The sequence below is a fragment of the Meleagris gallopavo genome, chromosome 19, assembly GCF_905368555.1.
Source record: "Meleagris gallopavo chromosome 19, MGAL_WU_HG_1.1, whole genome shotgun sequence".
Classification (NCBI taxonomy): Eukaryota; Metazoa; Chordata; class Aves; order Galliformes; family Phasianidae; genus Meleagris; species Meleagris gallopavo.
Genome location: NC_139422.1, coordinates 8,003,271 through 8,020,125, shown reverse-complemented (window position 1 = coordinate 8,020,125; position 16,855 = coordinate 8,003,271). Strand labels below are relative to the sequence as shown.

Below are 16,855 nucleotides of genomic sequence, written 5' to 3'. Positions count from 1 at the left end.
GTGAACTGGAGCTGTTGGGTGGGATGGGAGCTGGGCTGGTATCCTGAGGGTGTTTATGGGGATGTGCATCCACTTGACCCACTCGTGCATGGTTTGAGAACTACAGTTGTCCCATCACTGCCCCTTGAGATGTGGGTTGAGCCAAAAAGAAATCTTCCCAGCCCAGCCTTTGTTTTGTGGGGCTCCCATCCACCTCTGTGAGCACTGGGGATGATCAGAGCCTGTTTCAGGCTTTGCACGGGGCAATTCTGGAAGCAACTCTAGCATGGAGGAGACATCAGAGGTGGACTCAGGCTGGTGGTCAGCAGAAGGAAAGGAACTGCTGTTGTTTGGATCCTCATGGGATATTCTTTGCAGGTCACACATCTTCTGGGTAGACAGGAAGCTGCCGCTGTGGGCTGTCCAGGTGAGCACTGGGCTGTGCGGGGCTGGGCAGCAGCTCCTGGGGCAGCCACACACCTGCCTCAGGCAGGTGCAGGGAATCCAATTGAGTGTACAAAAGCCACAGGTGCTGGTGCAGAGCCCTGGGCAGCTCTCCTCATCTGTACCCACAGGTCAGCATTGCCCTGATCAGCTTTCTGGAGACCATGCTGCTCATCTATCTCAGCTACAAGGTGCGCTCCCCTGCCCCGTGCCCCAGGGGCAAGCAGAGGTCTGTGCCCATTGCTACCCTCAGTCCTTGCACTGGGTATTGCTGTCCCCAATTTCACCACCCCCACTGATTGAGGTGCTTGGGGAGGAATGATTTGGGAAGTTTTGTTGCCAGCACCATATCTCAACCCACCAGAAAAGCATAGCATCTCTCTGGCTGCGCTGCATCCTTCCCCATGTAGCAGGCTGGGGCACTGGGAGCATGTAATTGGCCCTTGGCACGCTTTCAAGCATTTTAATTAATTATTCTTACTTTTAATTTTTCAGGGGAACATCTGGGAGCAGATTTTCCGCATTTCTTTCATCCTTGAGATGATCAATACAGTGCCCTTCATTATCACAGTACGTGTTCCCCAACCGCATTTTAAAGCAGCTTTAAGTTTAATACTGTGCTGCAGTTTTGGTGGTGAAATAAGGAAAACCACCCGATATCTGGCTAAGTGGTACTTAAAGCTGATTTTGTTTTTGGTAAAGAACCCTGATTTTTCTGAGTCCTTTACCAGTCAACTCATGGGTAACTCTTCCTTTTGTAGATATTTTGGCCTCCTCTGCGGAATTTGTTCATCCCTGTCTTTCTGAACTGCTGGCTTGCCAAGTACGCCTTGGAGAACATGATAGTAAGTGACCAGGTGCATCCCTATGGGCATCCCACCTCCTCTGCTCGAGCAGCAAATTGTGCCTGAGCCCTGGCAGAGAGCACCGTCCCTCCTCCAGGGAGCAGATTGCCAGCAGCATGTCAGGCACTGGGATGGAGCCTGCAGGGCTGAAGCTTGACTGGGCTGTGGTTGGGCACAGCCTCCCTCACCACACCTTTGTCCTCCCCCAGAATGACCTGCACCGTGCCATCCAGAGGACCCAGTCTGCCATGTTCAACCAGGTGCTCATCCTCATCTGCACCCTCCTGTGTCTCGTCTTCACTGGGTGAGTGTCGCACCTCGTGCCACCCAACTGCCTCTCTGCCACTGTGCATCCCAACAGCTGGTTTTAGAGGTCCGTGGGGCCCTATTAATCAGCCACGCCCTTCACTCTGTGCTTTGAAACCAGCATCTTCCATACTGCAGCCCTGCTCCTGGCTTTGCACTGAGCTTTGATTCAGTTTTCCTCATTGGTCTGAATTTGGAGCAAATGATACCAATTAAATTGCCAAGAGGACAGGAAATTAAGCTTTTGGGCTCAGAAGCCTTTGACAATAAAGGCAGTCTTCTCAGATGAGTGGTGAATGCAATTTCTGGGGTCTGAAGGGCTCCTCACCCCAATGTCTTCTGCCTGTTGCAGCTTTTATAGATGCTTTTCTTTGACACTCATGCTTGGCACAATGGCTTTGGAGCCATGACAGCTCATGGCCCCTTGCTTCTCCCCGCAGTACCTGCGGCATCCAGCATTTGGAGAGAGCGGGAGAGAAGCTCTCCCTCTTCAAATCCTTCTACTTTTGCATTGTCACCTTTTCCACTGTGGGCTATGGGGATGTGACACCCAAGATCTGGCCTTCCCAGCTCCTTGTTGTCATCATGATCTGTGTTGCACTGGTTGTGCTGCCGCTGCAGGTGAGAGAGTGGCCATGGAAGGGTGCAGAGCCTGCACCGGGCTCGGTGTTGTCCCCATGTCCCTGGCACTGTCAGCCACCCAGTGGGGGCACTGAGGGCATTCCCTGGTGCTGGGACGCCAGCTCTACCCTCTGCTTGCAGTTCGAGGAACTCGTCTACTTGTGGATGGAGCGGCAGAAGTCAGGGGGCAACTACAGCCGGCACCGCGCCCAGACAGAGAAGCACGTCGTGCTGTGTGTCAGCTCACTCAAGATTGACCTCCTCATGGACTTCCTCAATGAGTTCTATGCCCACCCAAGGCTACAGGTGAGGGCTGAGGGCATGCCCATATGTGCTCCTTCGACACTTGACCCTCAACGCTTGTCCTTCAATGCTTGTCTTTGCTGGGCATGGCTGGGTCACACTACCTGCTTGGTCCACCCCATTTCTATGTCCAGGATGTGGCAAGAACCTCGATGGATTTCTCTAGCCGTAAGGATGCCCTTGGGGCTGCCTGCCTACTGAGTGACATGAGCCTCTCTCTTCCAGGACTACTATGTGGTGATCCTCTGCCCCACGGAGATGGACATCCAGGTGCGGCGGGTGCTGCAGATCCCTCTGTGGTCACAGCGGGTGATTTACCTGCAGGGCTCTGCGCTGAAGGACCAGGACCTCATGAGAGCCAAGTGAGCATTGGGATGGGGGTGGCAGGTGGGCATGGGAAGGGTCTTCCTCCAGCCACCCCATTATGCTGCATGTGTCCCCACTGCTGTCATTGATGGGTGACGATGGCCATCCTGTCCCTTCTATTGGCTGAGTGCTGCATGGACTCTGCTCTCTGCTTGCAGGATGGACAATGGGGAAGCCTGCTTCATTCTCAGCAGCCGGAATGAGGTGGACCGCACGGCGGCGGTGAGCAGCTGGTCCCAGGCATGGAAGCGTTGGAGGAAACGAGCTCTCAGAAGATAGCGCATGCTTTCCTCTTTTATTAGGACCACCAAACCATCCTGAGAGCCTGGGCCGTGAAAGATTTTGCCCCAAACTGCCCTCTCTATGTGCAGATCTTAAAGCCGGAGAACAAGTTTCATGTCAAGTTTGCTGGTGAGTCCCCAGGGCTGGCCCCCTGCACAAGGCCTGGTGCTCCCTGCAAGACTCCTGCATCCTCAGGCCCAATGAGGGGTGCTTTTGGCTCTGTGAGGATGGAATGAGTCTCTGTCTCATCTCTAGGGCCAGTACTGCTGGTGATCTGTGTTGAGTGCTCCTTGGGTTGGCCACCCCAAAACACCCCTGGCAACGTGAGCGGAGGTGTGAGGCACCCCAGCAGCAGCTTTGTTTCCTTGCAGATCACGTCGTCTGTGAGGAGGAGTGCAAGTATGCCATGCTGGCGCTCAACTGTGTCTGCCCTGCCACCTCCACGCTCATCACGCTGCTGGTGCACACCTCCCGTGGGCAGTGAGTGCTGGGGGGGCACAGCCATTCCCCTGGGGATCCTGTCCCATGGAACGCTCATCCCCAATTACAGCCCTGGATTCTCTCCTGCCAAGCAGGACTGGATGGTGGTGGGGCACTGCAGAATCCCTGGGTGGGTTTGCTGGAGGGCAGCGGTACAACTTCTCATTTGTATCAGGCAGATCCTGCTGGCAGGAAGCAGAATGCACAGACTGTGCAGACCCAGAGCCTGCAGGGTGTTCTGTGAGTTTACGTAGAGCACAGCTGGAAGCAGCTCAGTGTGGTGCTGACATGGGCCCTTTGCACCTTGGTGGAGCCAGAAATGACTGTATTTTGGGTGACATGACATCAGAGGGTTACAAAACTCCATTCCAGAGCATCTCACCACATGCTTTCAGCTGTTTGCCAACATTGGCTCTCAACCCTGCCTCTGCAGCTCCACTGGGAGCCCTCATTAAATACAAACGCAATTAGAATCAGAAATCAGAAGGAGCTCAGCCCCCACCTGCTGAACCAACAGCTCTTCTCACAGCACCCTGAGGGTTCCTTGAGGCTCTGCTGGCTGCAGCCCCATCCCTGCACACTGCTGTCATTTCAGGGAGGGCCAGGAGTCCCCGGAGCAGTGGCAGAGGATGTACGGTCGCTGCTCAGGCAACGAGGTCTACCACATCCGCATGGGTGACAGCAAGTTCTTCATGGAGTACGAGGGGAAAAGCTTCACCTACGCCGCCTTCCATGCACACAAGAAGTGAGGGCAGGGGTGCGGGGCTGGGGCCAGCACTTGGAGTGGCTCGTGCAGGGAGGAGGCTTTGCTCCAATGCCTGCATGGTGATCCCATCACAGGTACGGTGTCTGCCTGATCGGCATCCGCAGGGAGGAGAACAAGAGCATCCTGCTGAACCCTGGCCCACGGCACATCATGGCTGCGTCTGACACCTGCTTCTACATCAACATCACCAAGGAAGAGAACTCTGCCTTTATCTTCAAGCAGGAGGAGAAGCAGAAGAAGAAGGGCTTTGCAGGCAGGGGCACCTATGATGGCCCTTCCCGCCTGCCCGTGCATAGCATCATCGCCAGCATGGGTGAGTCCAGGGGGCTCCTGCACAGATCACACCCACATCCCTGCTCCTGGCATCCTAGCTGCTCTCAGCAAGCCCAGACACCATCCTTAGAGCTTGTGATGTCCGTTATCATTTATGATATTTGTCTGCAGAAATCCCTCAAGCTCTGCCTGGAAGGATAAATGCTGTTGGCTGCATTTTAAATCATTTTTATGATTCCCAACCTGACGACTGGCATGATTTGCTCTGCAGCGAGCGGTGCATTTTCTCAAATGGAAAATGCCATGAGTCATTACTTCCAGCTTGCATCTGGGGAGACCAAGTTCTGGGGTTGTCTGGAGAGGCTGTGCTGCGATGGCAGATTGTATTTTAGGCAAATAATTTATGCATATATACTCATGAACAGCCATTTGCATGATTATCCCACAGCAAGCCACAGAGCACTTTGCTGAATAGAGCTCATCAGTGTTCTTGTTATGTGGCTTGCTCACAGAGGGACTTTTTGCAAAAAGTGGAACAAGGAGTGAAATGGTTTGAGAAGGTTCAGCAAGTGCAGATCCACGGCTGCAGGAATGTGCCCAGCTCCCGTGCTTTGCTCACTGGGGAACTCATGGCTTTCATAGCCAAAAATAATGGGTGAAGATTCAGATGAGAGCTTCAGCTTGGGTTTCCAACTGAGAGCAAAGACTCGATAGCCTCAGTCAACACTCTGTAAATATGTTTGGATTTTAGAAGGTGCTGTGGTGGATAGGGTCCCAGTGGGGCTCAATGGTGCCATGCTCTGCCAGCCTCGCCCCTCCTTATAGAGCACTGTGCTTCCCCCCACTGCGTCCAGGTACAGTGGCCATGGACCTGCAGAACACTGAGTGCCGCCCCACCAACAGCAGCAAGCTGGCGCTGCCAGCAGAGAACGGCTCAGGCAACCGCCGGCCCAGCATCGCGCCCGTGCTCGAGCTGGCTGACACCTCAACCCTGCTGCCCTGCGACCTGCTCAGCGACCAGTCGGAGGATGAGATGACACAGTCAGACGAGGAGGGCTCAGCGGCGGTGGAGTGAGTCGCACACATTCGGTCACTGCAGAGGCACAGCTCCTTGCAGGTGATGGGGCCGTTGCAGATGGCTCTCTCCACATCATTACAGTGCTGGGATTTCCCTCTGCTGCAGGTACGTGAAGGGCTACCCACCCAACTCCCCATACATCGGCAGCTCGCCAACCCTATGCCACCTCCTGCCCGAGAAAGCCCCATTCTGCTGCCTGCGGTTGGACAAGGTGAGCAGTGTGCTGCCCAGGGCTGTGCCAGGGGGGGCTGGACACTGCCACGGGTCCCAGCTGCCTCCCTCCCACAGGGCTGCAAGCACAACAGCTTTGAAGACGCCAAGGCCTATGGCTTTAAGAACAAGTTGATCATCGTGTCGGCAGAGACCGCTGGCAATGGGCTGTATAACTTCATCGTCCCGCTGCGTGCCTACTATCGGTCTCGCAAAGAGTTGAACCCAATTGTGTTGCTTCTGGACAACAAGCAAGTACTTCTCTGCAGTGCTTTCTCTTGCACCAAGCCCTTCCCTGTGTTACCATGGGCATTGCACACGGCATGGGGCAGGAGCACGACTGTCTTGGGCTGCGCATGACCTTGTTTGGTGGATTTCTGAACCCTGTTGCTTTCTGTTGCTCTTCTTGCAGACCAGAGCACCACTTTCTGGAAGCCATCTGTTGTTTCCCCATGGTTTACTACATGGAAGGCACCATTGACAAGTAGGTGTTCCAGTCTGTGGCTGTTGTTAATTATAGGATTGTCTTAGACATGTTGCATTCACCCCAATCCGCAACCCCATACCTTCCCATTCCATGGGGAGACAAGGGCTGGCCGTGGCAACCCCCACTGTTGGGTTCTCACCTTGTTGAGCCCATCTGGGAGATGGGTGTTGGTGCTGGGCTGGTGGCTAGGAGCAGCTGGGCTGGCTGCAGCGCTGTGCATCGCAGCGCGCTGCTTCCCCGTATCGTTTCCAAGGGCTGACCCCTGCGCTCTTCTCTTTGGGAACTGCCCAGTCTGGACAGCCTGCTGCAGTGTGGCATCATCTACGCTGACAACCTGGTGGTTGTGGACAAGGAGAGCACCATGAGTGCTGAGGAGGACTACATGGCGGATGCAAAGACGATTGTCAACGTCCAGACCATGTTCAGGTGAGGAGGGCCAGCAGTCCTATCCCATCATCTTCTCACTCATCCTGTTCCCATCTATTCTATTCCCTCCCATCCTATTCCATCCCATCTCTCCCCTGCGTGCTGCCTCAGCAGGAAGTGAGCCCAAGAGCCCATAGGTGCTGTGGGGTGCTAGGATGACACCCAAGTTCCACTAATTCTGATCTTGGATGGGCACAAGGGAATCTTTTGTGTTCCTCAAGCTTTAAATGCAGGGATCCCTCCCTTCCAAGGTGGCTGCTGAACAACATGTCTCTTCCCACTGCAGGCTCTTTCCCAGCCTCAGCATCATCACAGAGCTGACCCATCCCTCCAACATGAGGTTCATGCAGTTCAGAGCAAAGGACAGCTACTCCTTAGCCCTTTCCAAGCTAGAGAAGGTAAGTGAAAGCTTTGCTTTCTGGGAATTTGGTGCTGGGAGTCACTCACTAATCCTGAGTTTGTTGCAGTCCTGTGCTCCTCCACACGCTGCTCTGTGCATCCATCCAACATAACCTGCAGCAAACAAATGTGTGGGTGGGTGATTTTGGGGCTGTCTGCCTCTTCCTACGTGTTTATGTATTTCTTGGCAGCTGGGGGTTGTGCTGCTTTGCCTGCTGCTGTGTTGGGAGTGGGGCAGTGAATGAACGGGTGCAGGGATGCTCCAAGGAGGGAGCCGCTGGGCTCAGCGCTGTGCCTGCAAGCAGTGTCACTGTGCTGAGATCTCCTGAAAAGGGCAAACATCCCCAAGGCAGTGAGGCACATGGAAGCACCACATCCAGCCCATAGCAAAATAAAGCCATGATGCCTCACACGTTTCCATGGAGAAAAAAATACTTCTTTCACCACAAAACCCTCTTTCCCTGCCTCCCTCCTGGCACACCCACAGAGATGCTCGGCTTCCGTCCTCCCGCTCAGGTGAGCCTTCAAGGCCACGTGGATTGTTTTTCCTCTTCCAGAAAGAGCGTGAGAATGGCTCCAACCTGGCCTTCATGTTCCGCCTGCCCTTTGCTGCGGGGAGGGTCTTCAGCATCAGCATGCTGGACACGCTGCTCTACCAGGTGGGGGAGGCACTGGGGGCACGGCTGCCTGCTGGCACATACCAGGGTTGACATTTCCTCCCCTCCTGCAGTCGTTTGTGAAGGACTACATGATCACCATCACCCGACTGCTGCTGGGCCTCGACACCACGCCGGGCTCTGGCTACCTCTGTGCGGTAGGTGCTGTGCATGGGGGCTGCGGGATGTGAGGCTCCTCTGAGAGAGGCAAAATGGAGCAGAATGGGGCAGAACATTGCTCTCTGTATCATACATGGGTAACCTCAGCACTGCCAAGAGCCCTAATGTTATAAAATCACTGAGTCTTTTTAGTTGGAAAAGACCCTTAAGGTCATCAAGTCCAACTCTTGGCCAACGCTGCCACATCCACCACTCAGCCATATCCCTCAGTGCTACACCCACATGTCCTGCTCCTGGTCTGTTTATGGTGCTGGCCTTGTTCTGGGGTTGGCGTCGATTCATTTGGGCACTGGTTCTGAAGGCAGTTGCTATTCATCCTCAGATGAAGATCACAGAGGATGACCTGTGGATCCGGACCTATGGGCGCCTCTTCCAGAAGCTCTGCTCCTCCAGTGCTGAGATCCCCATCGGCATTTACCGGACGGAGTCGCACATGTTCGCCACCTCCGAGGCAAGGGGCAGCACATGTGGGAAGGGCAGCAGCATTCCCATCCCCACCCACACCCGGGGGGCTCCTGTCTTTGTGTGAGCACAGTGCAAATGCTCAGCCCTCAATGAGCGGTGCTGGCAGGCGATGCAGCGCTGAACAGTTGTTGAATTACCAGGGGATGCTGCACAGCAGGGATGCTCATTTCCTAGCTGACACTTTTTCCCCTTTTCTTCCCCCAAATGCAGCCCCATGACATCAGAGCACAGGTGAGTACTGCTTGCACCCAGGCCTGGGATTATCGGTTCTGCTGCCGGCCCCTGCAGTGCACATATGGGCGGTGTCGGGGATGGTTTTCCTCAGTCGAGATGTCCCCCACAGCACCAGCAAACAGCCAGAAGGTGTAATTACTGGGAGAGGGAGCAGGATCTGGGCTCCGCTGTGAATATCTTTGGTTTTCAGCTTTGTGGAGGCAGCTGCAGGGTGCTGAAAGCTGACATTTAGCTCAGTGCAATCCCCATTCATCCTTAGAGGTGCTTTATCCTCTTTATTAATAAATCAGTGCTTACCAGCAGAGCTCCCTACAGCAGAGGTGCAGCAGCAGGTCTGCTGCGATGTGTCAGTGAGGAAGGTGAGGGCAGGAAGGAATGGCGCTGATGGAGATGCAGTGCCTGCTGCACCCCATGGCTGCTGGCATTCCGGAGCCCCCATCCCAGAGCTGCTGCCCAGGCGCTTTAGCAGCACGGGAACGCTGTGCTGGCAGCGCACGGCTGAGATGGGACCCCGTCCCAGAGCAACTCCCGTTAGGTGGCCCCGCGGTCCCCGTCACCGGCCGGGCTTCCAGTCACAGATCTCCATCAACGTGGAGGACTGCGAGGATACGAAGGATGTGAAGGAGCACTGGGGCATCAAGACGGGCCACCACAGGAACTCGTGCTCCAGTGACCAGTCTGAGCACCCGCTGCTGCGGCGCAAGAGCATGCAGTGGGCACGCCGGCTGAGCAGGAAGGGCAACAAGCACTCCGGCAAGACAGCCGAGTGGATCAGCCAGCAGAGGCTCAGCCTGTACCGCCGCTCCGAGCGGCAGGAGCTGTCCGAGCTCGTCAAGAACCGCATGAAGCACCTGGGCTTGCCAACCACCGGGTATGGTAAGTGATGTGCGGTCGTGCTTCCCTGCGGCGAGGCGGCCCCGTGGGCTCCGCAGGTAAATCCCCATTCATTGCGCCCGAGCCCTGCAAGTGCTGCTGGACCCGTCTCTGGATGCTGCACAGCAGTGCACATTGCTCCCGGGGTGGCTGCAGTGGGGTCTGTGCCTACAGGAGCTGTGCCTGTGATGCGTGGGCAGCCTTGAGCACACAGGACCACCGAATGGTAGAGCGATAGAATGGTTGGGTTGGAAGGGACCTCTAAAATCATCTAGTTCCAACCTCCTGCCGTGGGCAGGGTTGCCAACCACTAAAGCAGGCTGCCCAAGGCTCCAGTTTGGCTCTGTTTTGGGTCAACTCGTCCAAATACTGACACTGTGCTCCGCAGTTCTGCAGGGCTGGTGCTGCAGCTCCAAGCTGTCACTGCGCTGTATCTCAGGAGCATCTGGTAGGGCTGGGCAGGCTTGGTGGTGTGCGATGGCCGTGTGTGTCACTGTGCTTCCTGCTGACCCCACATCTTTCTGGTGGGGACCGCAGCCCCGTGCTGGTGCCGGAGTCTGTGTGCCCGCACCCGCCCCGTGGTTATGGTGAAGTCCTTCGCACATGGCTTTCTTGGTTCGTTTTGTCTTTCTGCCCTGTGAGCCATCCCGCGCTGCCTCCTGTCTACTCCATGCCAGACCCCTTCCATCGCCGCAGCCGGGCCCTGAGCACCGAGCACCGAGCCCAGCTGGGAGAGTGGGGGAAATACGGATAAATGTGGGGAAACAGAGGGCACACAGGAGTGCTGGGGGCACGTGGCAGCCGCTCCATGGAGGGGAAGGTGGGGACAGCATTGCTGGTTCAGCTGCACACCTGGCACTGCTGCCTGCGGGCGATGCAGCACTGAGATGGAGCTCTTTGTCCCTTCTCCCAAAAGTTTCCTTGCCTCTTTTGAGGGGATGCAGCTCTCTTGGCTCTGCATCACTCTGCTGATGGCAGTCGGTGCCGCCGTGCTGGTACAGCTGGACTGCTCAGCGCAGCTCTGGGGCTCCGGCTGGGATGTACGTGGGCACCGGGGCACGGCTGGCATCGGTGTGCTTGGTGGTTGGAAGGACACTGACTCTGCCTGCTCTCCTTGCCTTTATCTTTTGCTCCTTTATTGCCTAAGTGCAGCAGCTCGTCTCTAATATTTGCCGAATCATGGCTTGCTGACCTCTCTCTCTCTCTCTGTTTATGTCTGTGCCTTTCCCTGTATGTTCTGTAGAGGATGTAGCAAATTTAACAGCCAGTGATGTGATGAATCGGGTAAACCTGGGATATTTGCAAGGTAATGCTCACTCCCTGGGAGTCACGCGTGCCTCACGGCGTGCAGCGTACAACAAGATCATGCCAGCTGAGCCCAATCCACACCCTTGCCAGTTTTCACCTTAGATACTCAATCCTTTCACACTCCTTTGTTGGGTGGAGCTGGAAAACAAAAGGCACTGCACTGCAGCTGCAGGGCTCCCTGATGGCAGGAGAGAAAATGCAGGGACCCTTTGGAACTGGTGCGAGGAAATCACATCCCTCAGCTGTTACTGATAGTGACCTCCTTGTATTGCTCTGTAGGTTGACTTTGGCCTGCAAAGCCCGGAGCAGTTCAAGGAGGGGGTTTCTGTCTGCTGCTGCTGAGCAAAGCAGTGCGGGAAGGCATCGTTTGCAGCTTTGTCCCGGGTTGGTTGGGGTGCAGACCCGCGTGTCCCTGCAGTCACCCCCAGACCCTGGGGAGAGGCTCAGGGTGAAGGGACTCAGCACCCAGTGCTCAGCGCGCAGCTTCATGCAGAGGGGCTCTGGAGAGCCCAGGGGCAGCTGTGGCCTTGCTGGGTTGTGGTTCAAGCTTTGCCAGCCCATGCTTAAGGTGAAAAGTTGGCATTTTCCTACAAACCGTGTCGACCCTCAGAGCCCCGGCCCAGCTGTGGCTCATGGAAGTCCCACACAATATATTGCCAGCAACTGCCAGGGCTGCGCAGAGCTCAGGGATGGTGTTCCCCCCCCTTGGTTGTGTTCTGGCACAGCTGTGAGCCACCCCACCCAGTGCCCTTCTGCAGTGTGAGCACCACGGTGTAGGTGCAGGAGCTCTGGATCCCCTCCCCCCAAAATTATATGGGGGTGCCAGTGGGGACAAGATGATGGCAATACACGTGGTGGGTTCAGCAGTGCTGCATGGGGGTCAGGAAAAGGTGCTTCCGTGGTGAAGGAGAACCTGTGTGCCCCAGGAACCCCCCCCTCCATTACGGCACATCCCATGCATCCCTGGCTCTGTGTGCACCCCAGCACTGCCACCCCCATCCCCGCTGCACTGTAGGGCTGAGCACTGGGACGGCTGAGAGCTGTCAGCCCTGTGGTCTGGGGAGCAACCAGGGGGTGAGCAGCAAAAAGCTGATGGGCAGGAAAGAGGAGGGGGAGGGGGCATGCACTGTTGGCATCCCAGTGCACAACCCTGCAGCAAGCCCGTGTCTGTCTGTCCCCTGCTGTCTGTCCCCTGTCCTGTCCATCACATGCCCTCGCTGTGCTCCCGCTGCTGCTTGTTCCCAGCACCTGCTTCCCCCCATGATCTTGTTTGGCAGCGAAGGGCCCCGAGTGTCCCGGTGCTCAGTTTGGCATCACCGCAGCTCCACGATTCAGAGCCGTTCCTGAGCGGTGTTGGGGGCTCTGGGATGCCGCAGTGATGTCCTGTGGGCAGAAGGGCATGGTGCCTTGGCCACGTGCTGCTTGGTGCTCATAGGTGCAACAAGGGAAGAAGGTGGCAAAGCGTGGTCACAGCCCTGGGGGGGTTTGGCTGCCCTGACCCGGTGCTCGGGGTCGTTGTGCTGTACTTAATGCAGCAAGACTAACGTGTTTCATTTTTTGTGCTCAAACAAGGTAAGACATCTTTTTTCTTATTTCTTTTTGGGGGTTGATTTTTGAAGTGAAATGTCTGTGAGGCTCCAGCCTGTGCCGTGGCTGGGAGCGGCTGCGGGTCTGTGGGAGGAGGTGGTGGTGCTCTCAGTGGCGTGGCCATGCTAAAGGACCCGGTGCTGTCCTCAGGGACCAGCTGTGACTCTACTGAGCCTGATGCTTGGAGCTGCTGCAGTGGGGCTGCCAGGGCATCCACTGGGGTGCACACTGGGGTGTCCATTGGAGTGCCCATTGGGGCATCCATCAGGGTGTCCACCGGGTGTCCATCGGGGCACTCGCCAGCCCTGCCCACCATCGCCTTCTCTCCTCCGGCAGATGAGATGAATGACCACCAGAACACTTTGTCCTATGTCCTGATCAACCCACCCCCAGACACACGGCTGGAGCTGAACGACATCGTGTACGTGTCACCCCCTCCTCCCCACACACACTCCCAATCCCACCCCAAAACCCAGGATTCCCACACTTGGTGCAGGGACACGGCACACTCCACGCCCCGCTCTGTGCCCCGCAGGTACCTGATCCGCTCCGACCCGCTGGCACACGTGGCCAACGATGGGCACAGCCGCAAGAGCAGCTGCAGCAACAAGCTGGGCCCCTGCAACCCCGAGACACGGGACGAGACCCAGCTGTGAGAACAAGCCGTGTGCTGCGGGGACAAAAGCGATGGGACAGGCGGGCAGGCGGCCGGCCAGAGGCACCACGTGGGAGTTTTTAACTTTTTATACCAATACCGCAACTAGTGAGAAAGTCTTTGCTGGTGCTGGTGGTGAGACTGGAGCTACAACTCGGCCCGTTTGGGGGGCCCGTGTTCAGAATTGTCCCCAAATGATGCAGGCCATTCGCATTGGATGGGGACATTGCTGAGCCAAGGGCAGCCGCTCGTCCTGCTCCTCTTTGCTGGGTGTCCGGGATGGATAGCCCAAATTTGGCTCTTTCACCCCAATGTTCTCCTTGCTTGTTGGCTTGTCCTGGGGGCTGCGTGGAGACAGTGGGGAAGAAGAGGACAGTGCAGCCCTTCCAGCACCCAAGCAACATTTGCAGATCCCAAAACACACCAAAAAGACAACAGTGTGACCCAAAGCCGTGCGGCACTGCTCTTGTTGCACACATCCTGGCTTTGGGGACGCTGGCACCCACTAGGGCTCAGCAGCAAAGGCACCACGGACGGGGATGTGTCCTGCTGGCTCCGTGTGGTGTTGGCCTGGCCAAGGCCCCGTGCTGCAGACGGATGTGCATTGGCAGCCCAACACGACCCCTGGCTGCTTCCAGCACAGCGGCAGCGGAGACCTTTCTATAGCAGAAACATAAGACGTATTTTCCATCTATTTTTGCACACTTTGCAACGTCAACATGTCAAGGTTTTTTTTTGTTTGTTTGTTTGTTTTCTTTGACTGCCAAGAGAATAACCAAGTTGTTAACTTTATATACTTTTACATTCATATACTAAAACTTCAATGTGATTTTTTTTTTTTTTTTTTTTTAACAAGAAGCCTGTAAAGCCACAACACAGCCGTGCCCTCCCAGCTCCGCTGCCAGGAAGGGGTTCTGCCATTCCCATCCGCCACCCCTTCCCCATGACACACAATAAATGTTGTTTACAAAAGCCTGCTTAAAATTACAGCACCCCACGAAGGCGCTGAGCTCTGTGCTGCCTGAAAAGGGAGGAAAACCCACCCAGCCAAAGCTCTGTGGGCTGACAATTGGACGGGGTCTGGGCTGGCCTTGCTTCTAATGCCTATGGTTTCTGCTGTTTTGCAGCCTAGCATTGCCATCTGGCACTCAGTGGGCAGTGCAGGTGGAAATACCCAACCCCCACCTGAGTCCTGCACTGCACTGAGACATGGGCACAACCAAACCATCACCCATGCTCTGTTTGATATTATTTGTTTCGCTTTTAACTATGCATTTTTTTTCTTTTTTTAAATCTCTCTGGCTGCAGCAGTTCTATGTTTTATTTATTTCTGCTTGTAAGTTGCTGTGCCAAAAAAATTAAGTAGTTCCCTTAGGATAAAGAGTGAGAGCAGCTGAAGCACAAAGCCAATGGGGTTGAGCCATGTCTGACCTCACAGTGCTCCGTCCCTCTGCTGTCAGTGCACACAACTGAGCCCAGAGCTGAAGGTTTTCCATCCCATTAACCTTCAAGGGAGGGGGAAACAGAGCAGCACTACATCCCAACCCAAAGAGGGGGCTGAGGTCATGGCTTTGGACTCAGTGATCCTTACGGGCCCCTTTGAGCTCGGGATATTCCACAGTTACCCTATGCTGACCATTCAGAAGGGAACATTTTCATCTCTTTCCCTGCAGTTGGCTGCTCTGTGTGCCTGGGGGCAGCCCACCACCCCACGGCACCCCAGGCACTGCAAGAGCATCCCTCACCCTCACTGCATTCCAACACCACTTCTGTTTGTACATTAAACAAAGATGTGTATTTAAGAAGAAAAAAGCTACACCTGTATAAATCATACACTTTTTTTTTCTTTTTCCAGACATTATTTCTATGGTGTAAATTTATAGCTGACATTCTAATGGGACGTTTAAAGAAAAGAAATATACTGTAGATATTTACCTGTGGTCAATGCAAGTCTAAGAACAAAGTGTTAAATTTTTTCTAAATCCTCAGACTCGGTTACAACACAAATGTAAAAATGAGAATATTTTATTTTTGTAACGGTTGTGGCATCAACAGAAGCTGCTGCTGCTCACCCAGGGCTGTCTCAGAGCGGTGGGTGCTGCGTTGAGGCCATTCAGGAGCAGAGGAGGAGGGATGTGCTGCACTGACTGCTTCACCCCAACAGCTCCAGCACAGCCCCAATGCACAGCAGTATTTATTTCAGGTCGCTCTCATTTGGTTTTATTTTTTCCCCCCCATTTTCCCAATGAAATCCAATGGTTTCACCACCAGCAGTGAGTGGCACAGCTCTGGCTCCCAGCTGGCTCAAAGCTCAGCACTTTGCCCATTGGGGAAGCAGCGCTCCCCAGTCCCAGAGGGGATGCACACAGATGGCACTGCTGGCCCAGGGACGCCTCCTCTTCCCCCTTAGCTCCCCCCTATGGGGAGAACACAGTGCTGGGGCTCCCAGAGCAACAAAACGCCCTTAGAAAAACAGGATTCTATAAAGGATGCAGAGCTGAAAGGTCCTGAGGAACGCAGACACATGAGAGAGGGCTGCAAGAGTTCCAATTTTACTGGCATTGTGTTCTATGGCACTAACAGCTCCATCCTCTGAACAGGGACCACATCCCCACCCCCCATCACACGTTGCAGCACTACTGAATACTCACACACCCATCCCCATTTTTACCCCTCCATCTGAACACGGCCTTTTCACTGCCCAAGGGGGAACTGCTCTCCAGCTCAGCTCTGCGTGGGCTCCATCAGCCACAGCCAACAGAAAATGCATCCTTCCCTTTCCAAGGCCTCATTTTGGGACATGTATTCTTGGGATGCACTATAGCCAACTGGAGATGTTTTTGTACGATTCCCGTGAAGATGTTTCACGTTTCTGTAAAGAGAAATCGAAATAAAAGAGCTGCATGCAGCAACAACAGAGACTGCTGTCTGCCTGGTGGCTGCAGTGTCCTGGGGTGGCTCTGAGTGGGAGCACAGAGCTTCTGTCAGCTTCCAGTAAGGTTGGAGAGATTACTTTGTTTTCCACGACAGCTTCATGCTGCGTTACACAGCCCATGCTAATGCTGGTGTTCAGTAGGGGCTCGGGGCAGACTGCTCCCCACCACTGCATTGCTCCTGGGGCTCTGCTGCAAATTCACTTTACATAGTTAAATAAGTAGTTAATATTGAAGAATAGTTAATAGTTGAATAGTTAAATAAATCCCTCGTGCATTCTGGCAGCAGGAAGGTTGCTTGCTTTGCTCACAGGCACTGCACAAGGCAGGCAGCCCATAGGAAGGCAGGCACAGCCCCTGGGTTCACTACGGGTCTATTATTGGCATCACTCATTTTTGCCACTGATTCTATTCAAACTTTGAGTCATTTCTGTATGCACTCTGAGTAGCTGACAGTAACATTCGGAATGATGCATGAACTGAAAGAGGAGCAGCATTTAAGTAAGAAATCCTTTCAGTTCATTTGACCTTCTTCCAGAAGGGATAATCCATTTCCTTCCTATGGAGAGCACAGCTCCAACAGCATCACTTCTTTGGATGCCTTCATGCTATGGCCTGTAGCAGTCAGACTATGCACAACAGAACAGAAGACACATACATGCATTTGTTGCTCCTTCACACCATCACTTCGGTCACAGC

The 16,855-nt window shown here is 54.7% G+C and overlaps 1 protein-coding gene across 10 annotated transcripts in view; it reads left to right on the top strand.

The window, feature by feature from the left end:
• Nucleotides 1-16,142, top strand: part of KCNT1 (potassium sodium-activated channel subfamily T member 1) — a 56,445-nt gene extending 40,303 nt beyond the window's left edge. For 4 of the 10 annotated variants that reach the window (XM_085239738.1, XM_085239744.1, XM_019621511.3 and 1 more), the window contains 26 exons: nucleotides 358-406; nucleotides 555-614; nucleotides 919-993; nucleotides 1,185-1,268; nucleotides 1,478-1,572; nucleotides 2,015-2,195; nucleotides 2,337-2,501; nucleotides 2,724-2,860; nucleotides 3,023-3,086; nucleotides 3,167-3,275; nucleotides 3,518-3,626; nucleotides 4,222-4,371; nucleotides 4,467-4,705; nucleotides 5,520-5,736; nucleotides 5,849-5,954; nucleotides 6,032-6,204; nucleotides 6,366-6,437; nucleotides 6,732-6,866; nucleotides 7,153-7,264; nucleotides 7,823-7,924; nucleotides 7,996-8,079; nucleotides 8,424-8,552; nucleotides 8,777-8,797; nucleotides 9,373-9,676; nucleotides 12,905-12,989; nucleotides 13,104-16,142. In XM_085239738.1, coding sequence (XP_085095864.1) covers nucleotides 358-406; nucleotides 555-614; nucleotides 919-993; nucleotides 1,185-1,268; nucleotides 1,478-1,572; nucleotides 2,015-2,195; nucleotides 2,337-2,501; nucleotides 2,724-2,860; nucleotides 3,023-3,086; nucleotides 3,167-3,275; nucleotides 3,518-3,626; nucleotides 4,222-4,371; nucleotides 4,467-4,705; nucleotides 5,520-5,736; nucleotides 5,849-5,954; nucleotides 6,032-6,204; nucleotides 6,366-6,437; nucleotides 6,732-6,866; nucleotides 7,153-7,264; nucleotides 7,823-7,924; nucleotides 7,996-8,079; nucleotides 8,424-8,552; nucleotides 8,777-8,797; nucleotides 9,373-9,676; nucleotides 12,905-12,989; nucleotides 13,104-13,224 — 3,178 coding nt within the window. In that variant the 3' untranslated portion in view covers nucleotides 13,225-16,142. Of the gene's footprint in view, nucleotides 1-357; nucleotides 407-554; nucleotides 615-918; nucleotides 994-1,184; nucleotides 1,269-1,477; nucleotides 1,573-2,014; nucleotides 2,196-2,336; nucleotides 2,502-2,723; nucleotides 2,861-3,022; nucleotides 3,087-3,166; nucleotides 3,276-3,517; nucleotides 3,627-4,221; nucleotides 4,372-4,466; nucleotides 4,706-5,519; nucleotides 5,737-5,848; nucleotides 5,955-6,031; nucleotides 6,205-6,365; nucleotides 6,438-6,731; nucleotides 6,867-7,152; nucleotides 7,265-7,822; nucleotides 7,925-7,995; nucleotides 8,080-8,423; nucleotides 8,553-8,776; nucleotides 8,798-9,372; nucleotides 9,677-10,916; nucleotides 10,980-12,904; nucleotides 12,990-13,103 lie in introns of all 10 variants that reach the window. The other 6 variants (XM_085239746.1, XM_085239747.1, XM_085239740.1 and 3 more) reach the window with 5 other exon arrangements.
• Nucleotides 16,143-16,855: the final 713 nt, after the last annotated feature.